The 23,593-nt window shown below is 40.4% G+C and overlaps 6 protein-coding genes across 21 annotated transcripts; 3 read left to right on the top strand and 3 right to left on the bottom strand.

Moving 5' to 3' along the window:
* Positions 1-22: 22 nt before the first annotated feature.
* On the bottom strand, positions 23-5,384 carry LOC104727438 (protein GRIP). Of its 4 annotated transcripts, none has more exons than XM_087471230.1 (22): positions 5,157-5,384; positions 4,703-5,064; positions 4,445-4,560; positions 4,115-4,284; positions 3,869-3,962; positions 3,637-3,723; positions 3,445-3,525; positions 3,196-3,321; positions 2,769-2,877; positions 2,596-2,675; positions 2,266-2,394; positions 2,092-2,192; positions 1,789-1,922; positions 1,605-1,702; positions 1,396-1,515; positions 1,252-1,279; positions 1,090-1,148; positions 881-952; positions 757-804; positions 569-674; positions 437-495; positions 23-355 (listed from the first exon to the last, which is right to left on the bottom strand). In XM_087471230.1, the coding sequence occupies exons 2-22, from the start codon at positions 5,037-5,039 to the stop codon at positions 227-229; spliced, it is 2,283 nt and encodes a 760-aa protein (XP_087327356.1). In that variant the 5' UTR covers positions 5,040-5,064; positions 5,157-5,384; the 3' UTR covers positions 23-226. The 4 variants fall into 4 exon arrangements, 2 of the variants coding, with proteins under 2 accessions (XP_087327356.1, XP_010444849.1); XM_010446547.3 differs by having other exon boundaries at positions 1,252-1,300; positions 5,157-5,285; XR_015570621.1 differs by lacking the exon at positions 5,157-5,384 and having other exon boundaries at positions 1,252-1,300; positions 2,092-2,158; positions 4,703-5,039.
* Positions 5,385-5,564: 180 nt separating this feature from the next.
* On the top strand, positions 5,565-6,537 carry LOC104727437 (thiosulfate sulfurtransferase 16, chloroplastic). Of its 2 annotated transcripts, none has more exons than XM_010446546.3 (4): positions 5,565-5,706; positions 5,817-5,890; positions 5,979-6,103; positions 6,185-6,537. In XM_010446546.3, exons 1-4 carry the CDS (start codon positions 5,618-5,620, stop codon positions 6,257-6,259), a joined length of 363 nt encoding a protein of 120 aa, XP_010444848.1. In that variant the 5' UTR covers positions 5,565-5,617; the 3' UTR covers positions 6,260-6,537. The 2 variants fall into 2 exon arrangements, with proteins under 2 accessions (XP_010444848.1, XP_010444847.1); XM_010446545.3 differs by having other exon boundaries at positions 5,979-6,108.
* Positions 6,538-7,188: 651 nt separating this feature from the next.
* Positions 7,189-15,616, bottom strand: LOC104727436 (bifunctional nuclease 2). 8 transcript variants are annotated; one of them, XR_015570623.1, is made up of 10 exons: positions 14,637-15,616; positions 8,860-9,087; positions 8,721-8,764; positions 8,535-8,591; positions 8,349-8,414; positions 8,188-8,279; positions 7,956-8,062; positions 7,775-7,866; positions 7,640-7,679; positions 7,189-7,551 (listed from the first exon to the last, which is right to left on the bottom strand). XR_015570623.1 is itself a non-coding variant. In XM_010446542.3 (10 exons), the coding sequence occupies exons 1-10, from the start codon at positions 14,911-14,913 to the stop codon at positions 7,503-7,505; spliced, it is 1,032 nt and encodes a 343-aa protein (XP_010444844.2). In that variant the 5' UTR covers positions 14,914-15,616; the 3' UTR covers positions 7,189-7,502. The 8 variants fall into 8 exon arrangements, 4 of the variants coding, with proteins under 4 accessions (XP_010444844.2, XP_010444846.2, XP_010444845.2 ...); XR_015570624.1 differs by having other exon boundaries at positions 7,789-7,866; XR_015570625.1 differs by having other exon boundaries at positions 8,887-9,087.
* A 1,481-nt stretch (positions 15,617-17,097) lies between these two features.
* LOC104727434 (ankyrin repeat domain-containing protein, chloroplastic) lies at positions 17,098-19,285 on the bottom strand. Its single transcript, XM_010446538.3, has 7 exons — positions 18,560-19,285; positions 18,327-18,403; positions 18,131-18,229; positions 17,934-18,032; positions 17,733-17,831; positions 17,556-17,654; positions 17,098-17,472 (listed from the first exon to the last, which is right to left on the bottom strand). The coding sequence occupies exons 1-7, from the start codon at positions 19,227-19,229 to the stop codon at positions 17,326-17,328; spliced, it is 1,290 nt and encodes a 429-aa protein (XP_010444840.2). The 5' UTR covers positions 19,230-19,285; the 3' UTR covers positions 17,098-17,325.
* Positions 19,286-19,362: 77 nt separating this feature from the next.
* On the top strand, positions 19,363-21,636 carry LOC104727435 (putative prolyl 4-hydroxylase 10). 5 transcript variants are annotated; one of them, XM_087471224.1, is made up of 8 exons: positions 19,363-19,689; positions 19,785-19,872; positions 20,132-20,229; positions 20,320-20,417; positions 20,513-20,642; positions 20,737-20,924; positions 21,019-21,112; positions 21,344-21,636. In XM_087471224.1, exons 1-7 carry the CDS (start codon positions 19,493-19,495, stop codon positions 21,090-21,092), a joined length of 873 nt encoding a protein of 290 aa, XP_087327350.1. In that variant the 5' UTR covers positions 19,363-19,492; the 3' UTR covers positions 21,093-21,112; positions 21,344-21,636. The 5 variants fall into 5 exon arrangements, with proteins under 5 accessions (XP_087327350.1, XP_087327349.1, XP_087327348.1 ...); XM_087471223.1 differs by having other exon boundaries at positions 21,339-21,636; XM_087471222.1 differs by having other exon boundaries at positions 19,399-19,689; positions 20,132-20,417.
* Positions 21,020-23,543, top strand: LOC104746266 (NEP1-interacting protein-like 1). Its single transcript, XM_087471226.1, has 6 exons — positions 21,020-21,112; positions 22,042-22,206; positions 22,399-22,577; positions 22,721-22,804; positions 22,901-23,053; positions 23,215-23,543. Exons 2-6 carry the CDS (start codon positions 22,077-22,079, stop codon positions 23,344-23,346), a joined length of 678 nt encoding a protein of 225 aa, XP_087327352.1. The 5' UTR covers positions 21,020-21,112; positions 22,042-22,076; the 3' UTR covers positions 23,347-23,543.
* The last annotated feature ends 50 nt before the right edge of the window (positions 23,544-23,593 follow it).

Here is a 23,593-nt window from a genome sequence, read left to right as displayed (position 1 = left end):
TGATTATTCCGATAATCAGCGGTTTCAGAATGAAATAGTACACTCCATTAATGGTCCAACTCAATTTAGTGTCTTCCCTTTCTTTACAATTAACATCTCAATCGACTAAAGTGTTATCTCGACTTTAACAACGTTCATTACACAAAAACGAAGAACTTAAAACAAAACTCGTATGTATCTTGGCCCAAAAGAATGTGGTAGCTCTCCGCTCCAGTGTCCAACCCAACTAGGAAAACGAGAATCTTGAGAAGAGTGATAGACCTGAACCCTCACTTGCCGCCGGACCTGGACTCGCCTCTGTCGTCGTCGTTGTTGTTGCTGTGGAGCTATGGTAGGCTTGCTGACACTTCTGGATCTGCCATTTCCATCACACATGGTCGGTTAGGTTTATTACAACAATTTTAAGACTCAGGACGATCCAAGTCTAAGATCTAACCTCCTCTGGACTAAACTGAAGCAACATCCCCACTACAGGTAATAAAGCTTCCACTTCACCTGCAACCATCACATGTTATATTACCCTACAACATCTACTTTATGGATCCACCTTCAATCTCCAGACTTTTACCTGTTTCCAACAGTTTTAATATCACATTCTTTAGGTATGTCATATCTACACCTTCTCTCTTCTGTTCTCTTTCCATCTCCCTCAACTCCCTCTTTAGCATAGCTTCCTGTAATTAGCATACCCACCAAAGTTCGAAATAAGACCATAAGAAAATGGCAAAGCCACCAAACTCTCAAGTATTTACATACCTGTTGACTGCGAAGACGGTTTTCGCGCTCAAGCTCCTCTATTTCCTCCTGATTCAGAATTAACAGTTAATAAGTGCAACATGGGCACAAACAGATTAAAATCTATGCAACCAATTCTATACACCTGAAGAGCTAAAATATGGCGCTGTGTCTGTGCTAACTCTTCTTCTCTCTGAGCTTGTTGCCTTGCCAATATCTGAAATTAAATATTATGTGTAATGATTAGCTCTCACTGATTGTTCCATAGCTATTACATTTGAAATAAATTAAGTTATAGGATTTAAGATCACTCCTTGCTCAGACAAGCAGATAGCTATAATTACAAAGTCCTACCAGAATCTGGTGCTCTGCTGCAGAAGTACTCAAGTTAGTTACATCCTGCAGTTGTGACTCTGGAACACCGTTCGAAGATGATAATAGGTTAGTTGAGGACAGGAAACCCACTGATTCATTCATGAGCCCCTTGTTCAATGGTATTAGACAAATATATCGTACCTGTGTTGTTGTTCCCATAGTGGTGAACCTGAGAAGAAGATTCGTTCCACTTGATGCCACATGAAGAGTGAAAAAATCATGTGCAAATTAAACGAAAAGTTACTAGCGAAAGACCGATTAAGGATAAAAGGAAGAAGTACATACTTCTCGTTTTGTTTCAATAGATTTTCGAAGATTTTTATTCTCATCCATAAGTCTGGATATCTCTTGATCCTTCTCCTCAATGAGTCTATCTGCAAGCTCACGTACTGATTCATGCTCCTCCTGCAGTTACGTCAGTTAGACAAAATGCACCGGCAATCTTTCTTATAAAACCAGAGCCCATATTAAGAGTATAACAAAACGTGATTTACCTTCAGTCGTTTATTCCGCAGTTTGGCATCTTCTAGTTCTTTTTCTAGACCTTCTGCAGAGGAGGCTTCACTTTGAGCGGTTAAAGCTTCACATCTTCCTGTAGATTACTGTGACCTTTTAGGGAGAGAATTTCAATTTTCAAGAACTAATGAAAAATATCGAATTTTGATTTGAATCAGTTACGTCGCCATGTTTCTTCTAAAACCCGAAGGTCTTCTTCCCATGCTTGTTTCTCCGCCTGATTGCGAGAAATAGCAGAGTCAAGCTTCAATTCAAGACTTTTGATCTGCTCCCTGGCATCTTTAAGTACTTCAGCTCTGAAAAATATATAATAAAAAAAATCTCAGACAACCTATATATGTCTGACGAACTCCACAATTATTCCCCTGAGACACCATTTCTCAGTTGCTTTCTCGGGTATATTGAGGAGAATGAGCAGCCAACCTCCGGAATCAAACATGAAAGAGTTTCAGTGTGAAAATATACCTTTCCTCAAGTTCTTTCTCAAGGCTAGCCAAAGCACCCTGAAGATCTTGCTGTGCCCTATCCCTCTCTGCAGATACCAAATATACTTCTTTTTCAGCTTCCTAAAACCACCCAAAAGATAATTAGTTGGCAACCATCTAAAATAGCTCCATCTAAGAAGTCTAGATAACTTACCTTTAGAGCTTCCTCAAGAGATTTTATCTGTTCAGAGTCTTTAGCAGCAGCCAGCTCCATATCCTTCTTTTGCAGAAGCGCATGAGCACGGATCTTGTAAGAAGAAAATTCGCTTTGGAGACGGTTGATCTGTGAACAGTTACAAGTAATTCAACATAGTTAAAATGAAGACAAGCTACAGCAGAATATTCCTTCGAGCTCAAAATGGCACTTTGATTCCATGATGATTCATGTTATGTGGTTAAGTATGGACGACTAATAAAATCTGTTCTTACCCAACTAAGCTACAATATTTCTTAAAAGAACCAAAAGAAACTATGTAGTATGTACCTCTTCTCTTGCACTTTGAAGTTCCGCATCTTTTGTGCTTAGCATCTGTGTCTGCATGGACATTTCTGATCCCAGCTGACCTGACAATTTATATGAACGAATTTCATAAATTTCATTGACAAATGTAAAACATAGCTAGATTAGGTTCAACTTTCATGAACTCTGTAAATTACTTCTCATTTTAGCCACTTCGATTTCAGCCTGTAAGTAGTTGCTTTCAGCGGTTTCCAGTTTAGATTTAAGGGCATCGCATGAAGCTTCCCAAGTCTCTTTTTCCTTTTCCTGGAGGAAAAACAAAAATTCATGGCTTCTAAGAATTACAGCAAAAGAAAATAGAGGAGTTTATATGTGTCAACCATGCTGTCTGATGGCTAAAGAGTGATGCCTTAGATCATGTTAACAGTTACATATACGCAATGCTATGTTCATTCCCCAGTGAAATCAAGACTAGTAAATCTGCTTGATTAACGATGGACTCATTTGAAGACTAGTACGCAAAACAATATATTAGAATATAGGAATGGGCAGCAAATAACAAAGGAAAAATAATCGTTGGCATCAGAGAGTCCTGGGAATCCATCTTTTATAATTTCCACTTACATTCTCCGCTTTAAGGTGTGCGAGCTCTCCTTTAAGAGTTTCTGCAGCAGCCCTTAGCCTTGCTGCTTCGCCAGTTGCCGCTGCCTCCATCTCTGCAAGTTTAGCTTCCTTCTCTGCAAGCAGTACCTAGAAGAGGTGTATACTTGGTGTGAAGAATGCATCACTTACTTCAAACTACTCTCTTTCTCATTTGATAACCAAAGCACATCATCAAGTAAAAGAACTGAAGAATTTAGAAACAAGACTAACCTGCAGCAACGAAATGTTTTCGGCTGATTTGTCCCTCTCAGATAGAGCATCTATGACCTGTGCTTCCAAACTCTCTATGTTCTGTCAAGAAGGTGAGAATAGAAAACCGCGGATATCATTAGCAGACAAGGAAAAAGACAATGGTGTCTCATAGCATATAAGAAGCAACACAGTTACGCTGATGCTGAGTACCTTTTGATGTTTGGCTGACAACTCAGCAACTGTAGTTTGCTTTCTTTCTTCCACAGCTTGTAACTGCTTTTTCAGGTCCTCCAGAATCTAGTATAAAAACGCAAGTAAGAATACGAAGCAGACTACACAAGGCCATCCATCCCTCTCTCTCTGTTTCTTTTGTCTCTCTCTACAACTCTGTACTTTTCTAGTTATTGCAGACTATTATTACAGAAAATGAAACAGATCAGACCTGGTCCTTATGAAGAAGTGACTGTTGCAATGTCTCAATCTTATTTTCTTTAGGCTGCAATGAGCCGCGTAGTTCCTCGATAGTATCCCTGAGCCTGTGCATGGGAATTATAAAAACAAACGCAAATTCTGAGAGAGAGAGCTGGAGAAGTGAGGGAAAAATGACATCCACTCCATCATACAAATTCGAATTAAAAAGCATAAACCAGAAGAATATAAATAAAAAAGGTATGGTCATGTGATGTACTTGTTATTGGCACTCCTAAGTTGTTGCCTCTCAGCATCCATTGCTTTGAGTGCTTCATTGGCCTGTTGCCTAGTGCGTTCGAGCTCTTGTTGCATGGATGAGTGCTGAGAAGATGCTCGCTCAGCTGTTTCATTAAGTTGCTGGAAACGGGCGTTGAGATCATCTTTTTCCTGAAGATAGCAATATATACCATTGAGGAAATGGAATGCAGCAGATGTCAGATATATAGTACAATAAATCATCTTTTTCCGTAGAAAAGGGAAATCACACAAAAAGGGAAAGCGCATTAAGTAGTGTCCTATGTCACACAAAATAGGACATATGAAGAACCTTTTGGATTTCTTGAATACGCTGTTTAGCCCTTTTGTGAAGCCTGGCGAGTTTGGCATCGAGCTCGGCATATTTCTCGTCGCGGTCTTTAATTTCCTGGTCCAGTTTCTGTTGAACTAAGCAGGACCAAAACAAAAAAAAAAAAAAAAAAAAAAAAAAAAACACAAGTTGAGAGAAAAAAGTAAGGCTGCCGAGCAAAGAGAAAATATTTAGGAGGACATCAGACATCAGACATCAGACATCAGACATCAGACAGACCTTGGGAGTATTCTTGGGCTTTAGCATCAGCCACAGAGTATGCTTCCCTGAGATGCTCTAGAGCTTGCTCAGCTGCAACACGAGTTTGTTTCTCCACATCAATCTCTCTGCTCAATGATGCGACTTGTTGTTTGAGCTGAGCTGCTGATTCGTCCGCTTCCACTAGTTCCTCCTTGAATTGGGATTTGAGAAAGTCGTTTTCTAATCTCAGTTGAGCAATCATTTGGAGTAGCTGGTCGTCGTCGTCGTCGTTATCAAGCGATCCATTCATGTGAGACAAGTCCTGCTTTTCTTCTTCTTCTGCAACTACATCAGGTTCCTCCTTGTCTTGGGACATGTTGAGGAAAGAGATCTCTAGAGCGCTGGTAAAAAAAGCGTACAATTTGGAATTGAATCAACCAACAAATCCAAGTAGAGAGCAGAGTCTGCTAGAAGAGAAGAAGCTAAATCTTACCTTGAGATCGCTAAGGGGGGTGATTCCGATATTGGGATCGGATCGGATCTCTCCCTACCCACAAAGGTAAAAACGTCGTCGTCGTCGTCGTCCAGTGACGACGGTAAAACAAAAACGTTTGATTGTTTTACTATTGGAAAATATGCGTTCAGAACCCTCAACTATTTAAGTATTTTACATTCCAAACCTTTAAACTTTTTAAATTTAATTAAAGGCACTACCGACGGCGACGAGGCTACTAACACCGTTACTTGGGTTTGACTTGGCGGATCTATTTCTGACTGACAGCAATGGTTTTATTGGGCTAATTCAGCCCCATAAGGCTTATTATGTATTTGTAATTCACGGCCCAATGATAGATAACTCACCACCACTCTCTCCCAGCACCAGAAGAGCATAAATGAGAAATTCTATAAAGAAAAAAAAAGTCTGTTCGTCCCACTGAATAAATAATAATAATAATGGCGGAGGAGAGAAGAGTCCCATCATCGGTGTCGGTCACAGTCGCCCACGACCTTCTTCTAGCCGGCCATCGCTATCTGGACGTCAGGTAACGCCAACCTTTCTCTTTCTCTTTTTTTTTTTTTTTTGACATTTCAATGTATCATCATCAACAACATATTTTAATTAGGAGGAGGATTTTGTAAATTTGTAATATAGGACTCCGGAAGAGTTTAGCCAGGGACATCCCTGTGGGGCGATCAACGTTCCTTACCTGAAGCGAGGAGCATCAGGTAAAGTAATTATTCTTTTGGGTTTTAGTGTTTCTTTTTGTAATGTAGTATATTGGTGGTAATTCATTGAGCTGGTGGAGTCAAGCAGGGATGTCAAAGAACCCCGACTTCCTCGAGCAAGTCTCCTCCCACTTCGGAAAATCGGACGACATCATTGTTGGCTGCCAGAGCGGGGCTAGATCTTTCATAGCCACCACCGATCTTCTCGATGCTGTAAAGTAGCTGTTGTTGTAAGCTTCTGCCTTTTTTTCAAAAAAGTTTTTCACCGGTTAAATTTGGATCGTTAAATTGCAGGGTTTCACGGCAGTTAAAGATGTCAGTGGTGGCTATGCTGCCTGGGCCCAGAATGGGCTTCCTACACAAGACTGACTGTGATATGGCCAGAGTCACTCAACCACCACCATCATCTTTAAACATATCATGTCTTATTTTATCTCTTCTCCTTCTTCAATAATGCTCCTGTTTCTACAATGACCCTTTTTCTCCTTTAACTGTGATACCTCGGAGAGGGTCCTCGCCTTTTCATCTGTTGTGCCCTCGACTTTTATATATGTATAATAAATACGAGTACTTGTGTTGATTGCATCGAATTGTCTGTTTACAGAACACTTGTTTATAAGAAATGAAAAAACAGGAGCATCTAGTCACGTTGTGGATCCGATCTTGGCACATGCTTTTGATCATACTGAGCAAGAGACAATATTTGTATAACTGTACTATAAACCTCATACTGAATGGGTCGGTCGACGAGTAGATAAAGTACATCACCACCATATCAACAACTTACCGAAACAAACACAATATCAACAACCTGCAAAAACAAACTTCGAGAGAGGACTTAGATATTGACACGGCTCAATCAGATGAGTTAGTTTAAAAAGTATCTGAGTGAACCAGGCCAATATCAGAGGGACTCTCTCGGACACAGTCACAGAGATCTGTTTTGCAGTAAAAGGAAACTAGAATGGAATGGGGAATGTCTGTAGGGGATGAAGAAGATGAAGAAGGAAGTGAATAGTTCGCTCAACTGCAACTCTGTCAAGCATTTATGAACTCTGCTACTCTGAATCCACCTCATTCCTATTTTTATTTTATTTTGAAAAAAGGTACTGTTGGCAGGAAGCTAATAAAGTCCTTTTGTGTAACCATCGTTTCAGGGGAAATCATTCACGTTTCTTATAACTTACGCCTTCTTTGTCTATCACAAGCAATAAAAAGACATTCATTAATAAGCGCAACCACATCTATTCTTTACTTCTGTAACCGCCTCTTTTCGTTTTGTCTGCTTCTGCCTTCAGTTTCTCCTAAAAAAATCGTCTTATTGCCAAATCATTCAAAGTTGAGAGAAATACATATATACTGAAAAGAATGCATTTCATTTAGTCTTCTTCCATTTACATTTCACACATTCCCCTCAGCTATTCATACATCTTTCATTTACTCTCGAATACGTGGTGCTGCGATAACATCAATCTAAGTGCTTCCTCTCAGTACATGAAGTACCATCAATCTAGGCGCATCTTATATATTTATCTCTCCATAGCCTTTTCATCACACTTGCATTTCTTATCTTATCCTACATCCAATTTCTTCCTTTGCTCCTATTATTTCTCTACTCGTAACTCTCAGGAGTTGCTACACCCTTATTATATACAGCAGAGCTGCAACCAAAGGAATTCAATTATCAATGTCACTTCATTAATGTCTCTCAATTGGGCGTTCATATGTCACCAACAATTGCCTACTCACCTCGAGTTCTGAAGCTTCTTCAATTTGTCTCTCCACATCGCTGCAAATGTGATCCCAGAGAAGAAAAAAAAAATATTTAAAAATGAGGAGTCGCACACGGAGGATTATAGATGCCATCCAGAACAGTTTGTATACCTGCATCCATGTACCTTTCCTCTTTAGACGCCAAATCCATATTCCTCACTAGTTTAAGCTCTTCTGATAAAGGATCTGGTCCCTCGGGAGCGCTGAACAAGAACACCCAACATGTGGTTAACAACTGTGACAGAGTGAGACAGTGTAACAAACCCAGGAGATTTATCAACAAACTAAAAACCTGTCAAGTATAACATTGAAAACAGGCTTTGCGCTCTGCGATCTGCCTCCATAACCAATTTTGATAGCCTCTTCCAGAACTATTGCTTTATTCACATATATTGGAGCCTGGTATACGACAAAACAAAAGCACATGTTATGGCAGCAGCAGGAACATGATAAAAATTCGTTAAAGCATTTTCGAAAGAGAAAGAAATTGATGGAAAGGGTGTAACCCCGGGTAAGTAGCATACCTGGCATGATCGAGCAACGTTGATGGCATCTGATGGCCGTGAGTCAAAGCATATAACATCATTGTCTCCAGGCTGCAAGACAGATGGGTAACCTAAGACATAATGACTTTTGAGAAAAGAGTTTTCTAGCTAAGAGGACGTCTGCAGTGTTTTAAAGTTACCTTGCCAAGACATAGACTTGCATAGTAAGTGTTTACAACTCGACTAGTAAGCTTAACCATTTTAACCTGCGAATAAAACAGTACAAGTTGTTAACAAAGTGGCACAGACAGCTATAAAATGCAGTAACTCGAGGATGTAATACACTTAAAGAGGAAGTAACAGGTATGTTGGAAACAATACAGTACTTCGTATCCAAGTCTATCGACAACAGCAGACACGAACTGGAACTGATCAGGACATTCCTACAAGATAGATAGAAAAGAAAGAAAAAAAAAAAAGTTTGAATCCTCAGTTTTGGCCTTGCAGTGAGGAAAGTGTAATTTGGCAAAACATAAAAAGCGTAAAACATGAGGAGGGCAAGGGTGGGAGACCTCGGTCTGGGCAACGTCTAAAAGTTTCTCAACAGCAGCATCCCCTGGAAGCAAGTGTAAGTGATGAAAAAAAGTGGATAAAGATATTAAAAGAGAGAGGAGGAGGATGATTGATGAAGTGAGGAAGAAAGAAACAAACCAACAATAAGGGGAAGCAAGTAGTCACCATCACAGGAGATCTTGAGAAAAATAGTTGGGTGCTTGAATTGACGGAGAAAGCCGAGGCCAATGGGGAGAACACCAAGGGGGGTGGTGGATTCACTATCACTAGCTCTAACAGCAAAAGGAGGTAAAGGATGCCTGGAAGCTTGCCACATTGAATCGTGGCGGAATCCATGTCTCCGCATTTTGTAATGCATACTTGTCTCTGTTATATTTTTGTAATTGCACAAAACAAATAATAATTTTAATTTGAGCAAATGAAAGAGACAGACAAGATCGGGAAAATAAATAAATAACGAATTGCTGCAACAATTCCTTCCTTTAATCAGCAAGATCGGAACAAAAACAATTGGACGCTAACTAAGATGATGAATTGATGATGACGATGGGGGTGATAAAAGGCAAACAATATACTAAATTAAAAGGAGGCAAAATCAGGATTGAGACCAAACAAACTCCACATAAAACACAATAAAGGTAATAGAGTAACTGGTTATCTAAACCAATAATTAATTTGTAAATGATCTGGTATGATATAAACCGGATCATCTAGTATAAAATACATTTTGATGTACAATTGTCGGGGTACATTGAATAAAACAGAGGAAGATATTTTCTAGTCTCATCGTAACAAACTTTCTATTCTATCATGGTATCAGAGCGTTGAATCTCAAAATTCAACCGATTCTTCCATTGTTTCCGGCGAATCTAAGCTCAAAACTTCAATGTCTCTGCTCATCTGAGCTCTTTCTCTTCAATTTCTAATTTAAATCAAAACTCTACGATGGTTATCACTCGAAAATTGGGTCGTCGCACGGTCAGAGCAACTACATCAGCTCGTCGATCGGTTAATCGCGATGATTCCTCTCCTGAAAGGTTACCGCAAGCTCCACAAAGGTTACCGCAAGCTCCAGAAACGTTATCGCAAGCTGTTCAAGCAGCTTCTTTAGCTCAAGCACCTCCGTTGATCCCTCGAGGCTTCGTATCTTTGATCGAGTCTCCGGATAGTATTCATTCTCCGTTTTATCTCACAAATAGCGACAATCCTGGTATTTCTATCATCTCTGATGTTTTAGATGGTACAAACTATGATGATTGGAATATAGCAATGAGAACTGCTCTAGATGCGAAGAACAAACTTGCATTTATTGATGGATCTTTGGTTAGACCTTCTGAAACTGATCCGATGTTTAGGATTTGGTCGCGATGTAACAGTTTAGTGAAATCTTGGCTCCTCCACTCTGTAGCGAAGCAGATCTATAAGAGTATCCTTCGTTTTGATGATGCTTCAGAGATTTGGAAAGACTTGATGACACGGTATCATATCACAAACCTACCAAAATCCTATCAATTATCTCAACAGATTTGGTCTCTCCAACAAGGATCCATGGATCTCTCTACATACTATACAACCTTGAAAACTCTATGGAATGAGTTGGATGGAGCTAATTGTATAAAAACTTGCAGAAAGTGTGATTGTTGTAAGGCGACAGAGCAAAAAGAGGATCATGCTAGAGTGATTAAATTCTTGGCAGGCTTGAATGAGTCTTACTCAGTTGTCAGGAGTCAAATAATCATGAAGAAACATGTTCCAACTTTATCAGGGATTTACAATCTGGTTGATCAAGATCACAGTCAGCGGACAATTTCTCCAGTTCAGAATGCAGTTGCCTTTAATGTAACTTCTTCAGATGTAGTGCAGTCTTCTGTTAATGCTACTTACAAAGCTCAAGGACAGAAGGTGATTTGCTCCCACTGTGGTTATACAGGACATACAATTGACAAGTGCTACAGGATACATGGTTATCCACTAAGTTTCAAGCACAAGAATAAGAATCAATCGGATAAATCCACTTCTTCTGATCGACAAATGGTTCCTAGTAAACCGGTTATTGCTCAACTTGCCTTGACAGATTCCACTTCTAATGATCTTCTTACAGGCATGGTTAAGACTCTCACTAAAGATCAGATTCAGGGGGTTATTGACTACTTCAACTCTCAGTGTTCGACTACTCAAAATCAAAATTCTTCGTCCTCAGGTGCAACCATCACCGCATTACCTGGTATGGCTTTTTCTAACTCCACATTGAAATTTGTTGGGATGTTAAGAGCTACTGGTAATATTTTATCCTCTGAGTCATGGATCATTGACAGTGGTGCTACACACCATGTTTGTCATGATAAGACTCTATTCTCAAACCTCTCAGAAACTCTAAATAATTCAGTAACCTTGCCGACTGGTTTTGGAGTTAAGATCACAGGTGTAGGAACAGTAAAGCTGAATGAGTTTCTGTTATTGAATAATGTCCTATATATTCCAGATTTCAGACTAAATCTTCTCAGTATAAGTCAACTAACAAGAGATCTGGGTTGCAGAGTGACATTTGATGAGACATCTTGTATCATACAGGATCCTATCAAGGGGTTGATGATTGGAGAGGGTGAACAGATTTCAAATCTCTATGTCTTGGACGTTCGAACCATTTCACAACAGTCTTCTCAACAAAAGGAATATTATGCTAATGTTGTTATTGATTCTGGTTTGTGGCACAATAGACTAGGTCATCCATCTGAACATCATACTGATTTGGTAACAGATGTACTTGGCTTTACACAAAAGAATAAACGAGATTTTCACTGTTCTATCTGTCCAATGGCCAAACAAAAACGTCTTACATTTCCTTCCAACAATAATGTTTGTGCATCTGCATATTGATATATGGGGACCATTTGCAACACCAACAGTTGAAGGATACAAACATTTTCTGACCATTGTTGATGATCACACCAGAGTCACTTGGGTTTATTTGTTGAGGAGCAAATCAGATGTGTTGCAGGTTTTTCCTGACTTTCTGAAGATGATTGAGGTTCAATATGGTGCTGTTGTCAAAGGTATAAGATCTGACAATGCACCAGAATTAAAGTTTATAGAGCTATTCAAGAAGAAAGGGATTCTCTCTTACCACTCTTGTCCAGAGACTCCAGAACAGAACTCGGTAGTAGAACGCAAACACCAACATATATTGAATGTCGCAAGGTCACTTATGTTTCAGGCTCAGATTCCTGATGAGTATTGGGGGGATTGCATTCTCACGGCGGTATTTCTTATCAACAGACTACCTACGCCTCTTCTCAAAGAACTGTCTCCTTCTGAAGTTTTGAATTCAAAGAAGCCTGATTACAGTGGTTTGCGTGTTTTTGGATGCCTTTGTTACAGTTCTACATCAACAAAAGGAAGAACCAAATTTCAACCGAGAGCAAAAGCCTGTGTGTTCCTTGGCTATCCTGCAGGTTACAAAGGTTATAAACTTCTGGATTTAGAATCAAATTCCATTCACATATCAAGGAATGTGGTTTTCCATGAGGCTATTTTCCCATTTGCTAAAGGTACTACTGCTTCTCTTACTGATATTTTTGGAAGCATAGATGAGTCTACAACTAGCATTTCTGATAGTATTGACCCTGTAGTTATGAGTGATGAATCTCCTACAGCGTGTCATAGTGTAGAACCTGTAGTTTTGAGTGATGAATCTCCTACAGTGAATCCTACACGTGTGGAATCTGTGGTTATGAGTGGTGAATCTCCCACAGATACCAACACTGCTTCAGACTCTGCTTCTGTAGATTCAGCTCCAAATATCATTAAAAGTCCAACTAAACGTTTGACTAAAGCTCCTTCCTACCTGCAAGATTACTACTGCAACTTGAATGCTTCAGGAGTGGCATATCCCTTATCAGAATATATGAGCTACAATAAGCTTTCTGAGCCTTACAGAGCCTACATTTGTTCTGTTACCAAATATGCTGAACCAAGCTCTTTTTCTCAAGCAAAGAAGTCGGATGATTGGCTTAAAGCTATGAATACAGAATTACAAGCTTTAGAGGGTACAGCTACATGGGATGTTGTTTCTCTGCCCACTGATAAGCATTCTATTGGATGCAAATGGGTTTATAAAGTAAAACTTCATGCTGATGGAAGCCTAGAGCGTTATAAAGCTCGACTAGTGGCTAAAGGTTACACGCAACAAGAAGGGATTGATTTTGTTGATACGTTTTCTCCTGTGGCGAAGATGACAACAGTGAAGACATTATTGGCTGTTGCTGCTGCAAAGAAATGGAGTTTACATCAACTGGATATCTCCAATGCGTTTCTAAATGGAGATCTTGATGAGGAAATTTACATGACATTGCCTCCAGGATATACACCAAAGGAGGGTGAGACGTTGCCTCCCAATGCAGTTTGCAGATTGAAGAAGTCTCTTTATGGACTTAAACAGGCCTCAAGACAGTGGTTCTTAAAATTCAGTTCCACATTAAAGTTTTTGGGATTCAAAAAGTCTCATGCTGACCATACATTATTCATCAGAAACGTTAATGGAAGGTATGTTGTTGTACTGGTTTATGTAGATGACATAGTCATTGCTAGTAATGATGATGCAGCAGTGAAAACTTTAAAAGAAGACTTGCAGAGAGCTTTTAAGCTTCGAGATCTTGGTCCATTGCAATATTTCCTTGGACTTGAAATTGCGAGATCAGCCTCTGGAATTGCTATATGTCAGCGTAAGTATGCTTTGGACATCTTGGAAGAAACGGGTTTGTTGGCATGTAAGCCGTCTTCTATCCCTATGGATCCTACTGTTAAGTTGGTACAGGATGGAGATGAACCTGCCTTGACTGATCCTGCTTCTTATCGACGTTTGGTGGGAAAATTGATGTATTTGACTATCACTCGACCTGACATCACTTATGTTGTCAACAAACTATGTCAGTTTACATCGGCACCAAAGGATTCTCACATGAAGGCGGCCTATACTGTATTGCATTACATTAAAGGTACTGTTGGAGAAGGTCTTTTCTACTCTGCAGATTCAGACTTTGTTCTTCAGGGATTCACTGATGCTGATTGGGGATCATGCAAGGACACTAGGAGGTCTACTTCTGGCTACTGTGTGTTTCTCGGCTCCTCCTTAATATCCTGGAAATCTAAGAAACAGCAGGTGGCTTCTCACTCATCTGCTGAGTCCGAGTATCGTGCTATGCAGTATGCTGTCAGAGAAATTTCTTGGTTGGTGACTTTATTAGCAGAGTTTCAGGTACGTCAATCAAAACCTGTTGCTTTCTACTGTGACTCTACAGCAGCGATACACATTGCGAATAATTCTGTGTTTCACGAGAGAACAAAGCACATTGAGGTGGATTGTCACATTGTTCGTGATAGAATTGAGAGTGGTTTGATCAAGACTTTCCACATCACTACAGATCAACAATTGGCAGATGTGTTTACTAAACCTCTTTATCCAGCTCAGTTCCGGTTTCTCATTGGCAAGATGGCACTTAAGTCTATATACTTGCTATCTTGAGGGGGAATAATAGAGTAACTGGTTATCTAAACCAATAATTGATTTGTAAATGATCTGGTATGATATAAACCGGATCATCTAGTATAAAATACATTTTGATGTACAATTGTCGGGATACATTGAATAAAACATAGGAAGATATTTTCTAGTCTCATCGTAACAAACTTTCTATTCTATCAAAAGGTAACCCTAGAAAGAAAAGAAAAGAAAAGAAAAGAAAAGAAAAAAAAAAAAAAAAAAGGGTGGGGGAAGGGAAATCGCAATCAGAGTAGTAGAGCTACGAAAGCTAGACAGAGACAGAGGATCAGATTCAAATATACGGAATAAGAGAAATCTAAAGAGAAGATAGAGATAGAGACACATTTTAGGAAAAGAAAAAAGAAAGAAGGTGGACCTGCAACGAGGACAGAGGCTTGGAGAAACTCGAGATCGGGAGAAGTAGAGGAGCTGCCGTGTGAAGAAGAATCGCAACATATAGGAGAAAACTTAGGGGAACGAAGCGAGCGAAGCGAGCGAAGCGAGCGAAGCGATCGGAGGTTGAATGGGGAGCAACATCGTAAGGAGGAACTGGAAGATGATGATGATGATATGGAGCGGGAGAAGGCCGTGGATTCGGAGAAGAATAATCCCAGATCGGAGGCAGGAACAGAAGAGAAGGCAACTCCGGGCATGGTGGATTTAAATGGATGTGGTTTCAGGGTTCAGATATAGAGAAAAAGATAAAGTGAAGCAGAGCACAAAAGTAGAAGAAGAACGATGGAGAGAGAGAGAGAGAGAGAGAGAGCGAGACGTCAATCAATGGGCTCTTTCTTTCTTTCTTTACCCGATTGATTTTTATATTTTGACATAAGAAAAGAAAGGAGGGCATACAGTCTTTCTGTGATGAGTTGATGACGATGGATGATGATATGAAACAATGAAAAGGATAAGGGGGTTATTACGCTGCCTGATGCTTCTTCTTTAACCCAAAACAAATTTTTTTTTTTTTTAAAAACTCGTTTTTAGCTCTAAAATTCTAAAATAAATTAAACTAAACACGTGGGGGCGTTTCTCTTTACTCTCTTCAAATGATGACGTGGAAAGTTTAATGATAGATCAATCCCCCCGCAGATAAGGATTAAGGGGAGAGAGAGAGAGCTTTGCCACACAAAAACAAAAACACACTCATTAATTATTATGACACATATGATGCCTAATTGTAATATACTTTGGTTAGACCGAGACCGACACTAGTAGTAACAAGCATAAGTGTGAGTACGTGTGGACAAATGTGTTTCGTGATCAGTCAGTAGTAAAGCGTGCCTTCGAACCATAATTGCTAAAATTTTTCATTCTCAAATACAAATATTTACAGTATTTATCTATTTTGGGTTTTAAGGATTTTGGCTTTACGAATAGTTGGAGCCAAAACCAACAAAAACATGAAAATTTAAACAAAGAAACAAACAAACTCCCGACCAAATTCTTCGGGAACTCTTCCCCCCGAAAGAAATTATCTTTATGGGGATTAAACCGAGCTTGAATGCCTCGAGGGACGGTTATTCTTGGACTCTGACAAAGTCTGGAAATTATACCGTTAAATCTGGATACGAAGCCGCGAGAGCTATCTCTCGCCCTGCTTGCGACCTCCCTTCTCAGGGACCTAGTGTTACGACACTTAAGGCGCAAGCATGGAAGTTAAAAACATCACGGAAGCTTAAGCATTTCGTTTGGCAATGTGTGACTGAGTGCTTGGCAACATGTCAACGCTTGCATTATCGCCATATTGGTAGATATAAATATTGTCCTAGATGTGGAGCGGAGGAGGAAACTATAAACCATATGCTATTTGAATGCCCCCCAGCACGTCAAGTATGGGCTTTATCGACAATCCCTTCCCATCCTATGGTGTTCCCTTCATCTTCCCTATATAGCAACCTCGATTTTCTATATGGGCGTGGCAGAGACTCTGGTGCAACTGATCAAAACTTGAGAATGTTCCCGTGGATGATGTGGTACATTTGGAAGGCAAGAAATAAGAAAGTGTTTGAAAATATCTCTGAATCTCCGCAAGATACACTGGAGAAAGCTATCCAAGAAGAAGAAGTTTGGAGAAGAGCAAATAACAGAGACTTAGCACCAGCGGTAGTAGAAGCATGCATACCTTCGATCCCAATTCCTCAAGAATCCCTTGTATGCTTTATAGATGGATCTTGGCATACAGAGGTGGATAGGAGTGGGCATGGCTGGATTGCGTCTATCGGTGATAGAATCCTGCACATGGGGCTAAAAGGATCGCGCAGAAGCTTATCCCCATTACATGCAGAGTTAGATACCTTATTTGGGCTATGGAGTGCTTATTAGCGTTGGACTTGGATAAAGCCCTTTTTGCTACGGATTGTTCAGACCTCCTAAGGATGACGTCTAATATTGAGGATTGGCCGACCTTTTCATCAGAATTGAAAGATTTTATTCATTTCAGAGATAGATTTGCTAATTTCAGTATTAGATATATTTCCCGAGAGGATGATATCCGTGCCGATAAACTTGCGAAATGTGCAAGAGCACAAGGTTTCTGTTTTTCCGATGTAAGCTCGTCGGTACCTAATTGGCTCTCTTTCGAAGAAAGTCATCTCCGATAACTTAATATATGAAGTTTGATCGTCAAAAAAAAAAAAAAAAACCCCGACCAAATTATCTGAACAAGTGGTCCAGTCGTAATTGCGAAAGCCCCAAAGGTTTGACACTTTGACTTCCTTTTGAAAATTTGGCTCAAGTTTTCAGGTTATATAATTTGTTTACTGACCTAGAGCTCAAGTTTACATCCATCCAAATCCATTTATGTATCTCAAACCCCACCAAAACAGTCTGTTGAATTGTGTTACAAACAAACTATTAATAATAACGAGTACATTTTTATTTTCAGATATTTCTTTACAAACGGATCAACTTGTGTGATAAAATATCAATCAACAACTGATGGATAAGATTTACAACAAAGCCCACCCAATCTGTTGACCTACTCCGTCCGACTCCTAGATTCCAATGCCCTTTCCACATTTGCCTCCGGTTCTCCTAAGTGAGTGTGATTCAATTTGCAATTATTAATACGGCTGTTTTATAGCTTCATCTCTTGTTACCAATCTCTTCTTGTGTCTGCTACTGGGAAACTCTTTCAACATCTTCATCATCTCATACGTCCTTGTCTCTCTTCCCATGTAGAGGCAAAGGCCAAGCGGAGTTAACCCATCCTGGTATATCGTTTAAAAAAACAAAAAGGCGTAAATGCTTACAGATCCTAGATATGAGACTAGGGGAATACGCCGGAACTAACCTTGTTCTTCACTTCTACATCCGCCCCTTTTATCAGAAGAAGCTTTGCAATGTCGCTTCTTCTGGCCTGTACTGCAACGTGCAGGGGAGTCCACCCGTCCTGAAAACTCAATGCCAAATTGTCAACCCATCTGACCACAATGAACTTATCTACAATGAATGCTTTTGACATCATTACCCTGTCTTGAGCGTTTATATCAGCGTTATACAGTAGGAGAAGTTTTATTGTAGGAGCCGATGCTGTTTGCACAGCGTAGTGCATCAAGGTCGCACCTTCCTATCATAAATCAAACGGATCAGGTCCAGCATCTCAACTCTCAAGCGCAAGGGAGATTATAATTTATAACCATCGATATATATATATATATATATCATTTACATCATCAAGAACAAATGGGTTTGCCGACTCCCTCAGTAGGTAGTTAGTAACAGCCTGCTTTTTACCAATTATTGCTCGGTGAAGTGCTGTCAAACCGCCCTAGAAAGAAACCCACATGAATGAAAAACAACACTTAGATAAAGACGCCCACAAACATAAAAAAAAGGTGCACAAAAGCAACAACACTTGACACATACCACGTCGGTTGCGTTGATATCAAGATTGTGCTTTAGCAAGGAATCAACCAGATAAAACTCTCCGCACGCTGCCAGTGTGTGAAGAGGAAGCCATTTTTTCTGATACACCCATCATAGAGGTGTGCACACATAGTGAGACGGACTACCATAAGATTAAAATGAAACATTCACATCGTTCGTAAGGTGGGGGACTTACGGAGGTGGCAACAGCTAGGTCAGGATTCCGGCTATTGAGCATAAATTTTTCTTCTTTTGAAAGCAGCTTCCGAGGGCCTGCTCTTCATTTCATTAACGAAACAGATTAGCCAAATACGCTCTCTTTTTTTCTTTTCACTCTCTCAATGACTCAATTCAAGCAAGAGCAAGAGAAAAAGAGCCACAACATAAATAAAAAGAGAAGAAGAGAGGGATTGATTCCGGTGAACCTACCGTCAGATTTATTGCCAGTGATGGGATCGTACTTGTCACTATTGAAGAAGTTGGTAACGTGGTCGAATCCCTTGCCGTAGACAGCCCATCTAGGGTTCTTAGGAGCCACTCGCTCGGTGGAAGATGTTACAGAAGGAGCATCGCTTGAGGCTGCATCATCGTCGGAGAAAGTGGCCGGTTTATCGAGAGTGACAGGCCTCAGTTGAGCCAACTTGGCTTCCTTGAAAGTCAGAAACTCATTCAAGTCGACGCTCCTCAGCGGAACCAGCCCTTGTCTCTTCTTCTCCACCCGAACCCCGAACTCCAGCTCCTGCGCAATTTTGCGTTTGTCCTTCTTGGTGAGGTTCACTTCCGCCTGAATATCCCTCCATTCCTCCGGCACGAGGTTCTCGGCCTCAATCTCCGACTCCCCGCCCCGCCGATTCTTCTTCTTGTGCTCCTGGTGATCAACCTCCTTGTGGAGAAGGTAAGGGTCTTCGAAGACGCCGTCCTCGTAGACGAGACAGTCACCGACGATGAAATCATCGCCGGCATCGGGGAGGATCGACGTTTGAGAAGAATATGAAGGAGGGCGTAATCGTCTGGGGAAAACCAGGGACTGATGAGAAGGAGAGAGACGAGAGTGAGAGGGCAGGAGAAGAGAGATGGTGTGTGGTGCGGCGAGCTGCATCTTGAGGATGACGGACGGAGCTTTCTTTCTTTCTTTCTTTCTTTCTCCTGCGGGGGAGATGTATCGGATGACTTATATGGGCCTAATATAAGCACTCTCTAATGGGCCTGACTTTTAAATATGGGCCCAACCTCTGGTATACCATAGTAGAGACTAGAGAGAAGAAAAAGAAAAAAAAGTAGAAGAAAAAAACATCCATCCATCAAATTCATCCTCTTGCTGGTGAGCTCGACCGGATCTCATCGTTGTTTGGGAAAAAAAAGATGATGGCGAGACCGAGGAGTCATCGTCCTTCAGGTCGAAAATCATCCAATTCAACGCTCGTATTCGGTGTACTGATCATGTTCACTTTCGTCATTCTGATTCTTCTCGCCTTTGGAATTCTCTCGGTGCCCAGCAACAATGCCGGCTCCTCCAAAGCCAATGATCTCACTTCTATTGTCCGAAAAACACTCCAGAGGTACGATTCGATCCCAGATTCATTTAACTCTATATTTAATTAGATTTAGTTTCGTGTGTGCTTCTTTAAGATCGAGCTTTGTTACTTATCCGTAGAAGCGGCGAGGATGATTCAAAGAACGACGACCGTTGGGTTGAAATTATCTCTTGGGAACCCAGAGCTTCTATTTACCACAATTTCTTGGTGAGTTATATATCCATTTACAGATTTTGTTCTTCTTATTATTTCAAGTGTTTAAATCTGTTTTTTTTTTTTTTTTTTTTTTTGCCTTAGTTATATCTCTCTTTATCTGTGGATATATGAGATAATGTAACGAAGATCTTAGATACGGAAACAAAACTGGGCTGCTATTAGAAAACAGCTAACTGAGAATTACTGTATTGTCGAATTTATTTAACTAGGAATGAATGATTTTGATTTTACCTTCCCGGATTGTGGATAGACGAAGGAGGAATGCAAGTATCTGATAGAGCTAGCTAAACCTCATATGGAGAAATCAACTGTCGTCGATGAGAAGACTGGAAAGAGCACTGATAGCAGGTTTTGCTTCTGCTTCCTTTCTCACTCTAAATTATTAAGACACAAGTTTATACTGACCAAACCCCCTCCCCTCATCCTTCTCCTCAATAGGGTGCGAACCAGCTCTGGGGCATTTCTTGCAAGAGGCCGCGACAAAATTATCCGTCAGATTGAGAAGAGGATTTCTGATTTTACATTCATACCAGTTGGTATGGTGATCTTCTTTCTTGACCCCCTGTGTTTCTCTCTCTTAGGCACCCCTTTTACTGTGCTTGTTTTTGATAGCGACAAATATTTCCTGCAGAGCATGGGGAAGGTCTTCAAGTTCTGCACTATGAGATTGGGCAAAAGTACGAGCCTCATTACGACTACTTCATGGATGAGTATAACACTAGGAACGGGGGTCAGCGGATAGCCACAGTTCTCATGTACCTGTACGTAACTGAAATAACATTGGGCTTCCCTTCCATAAGAGCTGTGTAATGTTTTGCTATGTTCTTCCTCTTTAATAATGCTTCGACTTTGCAGATCAGATGTGGAGGAGGGGGGTGAAACAGTATTTCCTGCAGCCAAAGGAAACTATAGCGCAGTGCCATGGTGGAATGAGTTGTCAGAGTGCGGGAAAGGAGGATTGTCCGTGAAACCGAAGATGGGAGACGCATTGCTTTTCTGGAGCATGACGCCTGATGCGACGCTAGACCCATCTAGTCTTCATGGTGAGTAGATGACTTAGGGGGAGGCATAGTGTTTGTGGTTTGGTTCATAGTGAGATAGATTAAAGAGTGAATGCTAAGGTCGGTTTTTGGGCAGGTGGGTGTGCTGTAATAAAAGGGAACAAGTGGTCGTCGACAAAGTGGTTGCGTGTACACGAGTACAAGGTTTGAGGCGGCATGGCATGATTGAGGTAAGTGTAAGTAAGGAATATATATATATATATATATATATATATATATATATATATATATGTGCGTGAAAGACAAAAGGAATATGAGTCACACAGTACCTGCCTTAGAAGTTAGAACTTTTTAAAATGTTGTTTTTTGTTAGTAAATAGATGGAAAAGTAGAATGTAGAAAAAAGGTAGGAAGAAGAGTAAATAATCTATTAAAGTTGCGATGCTCTGATTCTAGGACAGGGGGAGGGAGTCCTGAAAGATGGAGCCAGAGAGTGTGGGAAATCAGGAGGGATAGAGAGAAGCAAGCAGCTAGTAGTAGGGGGGAGGGGGATGATGAAACATGGCTAAGTTTTGATAATAGAGATACACATTTACTTGTATAATGATTGATGAAACTTGAAAAGCGAATGTTGATGGATGAGGGGGAGGGTTGGGTGGTGTTTCTGTTTCAGATAATGATATTATAAAATAGTATGATACGAATTTTCTTTTTGTATAATTAAAAGAGAAGTAAAGTTTTCCCCTTTGATTAATTTGGAATCCAAACACCACAAAGTCAGAGTCAGAGAGAGAGAAGAGCGCAAAAAAGTCTTACCGATATAAATCAAATCGACTCGCCGTCGGTCTCGTAAAGATATTATTATACAGAGACAGACAGACGCGTTGAGGGAGTTGATTACTATAAAAAAAAAAAAAAAAAGAGAAATCATTGGTCAGCTGAGAGAGAGAAGAGAGAAGAAGGTTCCCTTTTCATTTCCTTTTGGTCTCTCTCTCATTGAGAAAGAAGTCGCCAAAGGCAATATCTAGCCGCAATAAAAGAAAAAGGGGAAAAAAAAAACCAAAAAAGAATTAAGAAAACAACAAACACAAATCATTCCCTCTTCTTCGTCTTCTTCTTCTTCTTCTTCATTTCCCTTTTTTTTTGTTTTTTCTCCCAGTAGAAATAAAGAAAGAAAGAAAGAGAGAGAGAGATATGGATGATTATAATTATTCTCTGTCTCCGCTATCCCTCCTTCGTCGGATGAAAGATTCCTTCCATTCGGCCATCTCTGGCCTCCTCGCCAGCCTCTTTTCCGCTCTCTTCACCTTCTTCTTCGCTTTAGGTTCGTTCTTTTCTTCTTCAATCTTCTCCTGTGATCTCCCGCCTGACTGAGATAATACCATATGATAATTGCGCTGGGGATTTGTGTATCCCTTCCTTCTTCTTCTTGCTGTTATGATAATATAGGATAATGATGAATACAATGCAATGATAGATGATTTTTGGCTGATTATATATATATCTATATATGCAGTGGGGACTTTGCTAGGAGCATTGACAGGGGCTTTGATCGGCCAAGAAACAGAGAGCGGTTTCATCAGAGGAGCCGCCGTTGGTGCCATCTCTGGCGCTGTCTTCTCCATTGAAGTCTTTGAATCTTCCCTCCTCCTCTGGCAATCCGATGAGTCTGGGATTGGCTGCCTTCTCTACTTGGTAATTTAACTTCTTTCTTATTATTCTTTGTTTTTGATTACACATTATTATACCCATAGATAGGATAGGATAGGACCCCCTTATCTTCTTTTTCCCTTTTTATATGCTCAACACAAATGCTTTTGTGGCTCTATCATCCACAGATTGATGTCCTTGCTAGCCTTTTGAGCGGTCGGCTTGTTCGTGAGCGTATCGGTCCTGCCATGCTAAGTGCCGTCCAGAGTCAGGTTACACCCCCCCCCCCCCCCCCACTCTTTCTTCTTCTTCACATTTAAAATTTCATTTTCTCACGTACTAGTACTATCCTGATCCAATTCGTACAGATGGGAGCTGTCGAGTCTCACTTCCAAGAGCACACAGACATCTTTGACACTGCCATTTCAAAGGGTCTCACTGGTGACTCTCTCGCCAGGATTCCAAAGGTCCGAATCACAGACACCTCTGACGACCGGGTCCCTTGCTCTGTCTGCCTTCAGGTTTGTCAGTCTCTCCCTTTCCCTTTTATTCCTCCTCCGCGCGCTTTTTAATTCTCATCATCATCTTCTTCCTGAGAGGTTCTAGTACATGTTTCGATTAGGTTACTACTAGTAGTGTGGTTTGAAAGATATTTTAACTAATGAAATTGAGATAAAAACAGGACTTTCAGGTGGGAGAGACGGTTAGAAGTTTGCCGCAGTGCCATCATATGTTCCACCTACCATGCATCGACAAATGGCTTCGCAGGCATGCCTCTTGTCCCTTGTGCAGAAGACATCTTTCTATTGAATGAATCTCTCTTTTCTTTTTCTTTTTGTCTTCTCTTCTTTGTACATGATGTATAGGATCCCCCATACACATTACATACACACATTAGTCTAGTGTTCATTGATTATTTTAGATTACTCGTTACAGAGATTCTGATGCACCAATCATTGTAACTTCCTTCACTCATCTCTTGGAGATCCTGTTTATTTATCTTATTCATTCTTTGCTTTGGCTTCATCATTCAAAAAAAAAGGATATGCTGCTAAATCAAG

The sequence above is a fragment of the Camelina sativa genome, chromosome 11, assembly GCF_030686135.1.
Source record: "Camelina sativa cultivar CO46 ecotype springtype chromosome 11, ASM3068613v1".
Classification (NCBI taxonomy): domain Eukaryota; kingdom Viridiplantae; phylum Streptophyta; class Magnoliopsida; order Brassicales; family Brassicaceae; genus Camelina; species Camelina sativa.
This window is presented reverse-complemented; position numbering and strand designations above follow the sequence as displayed.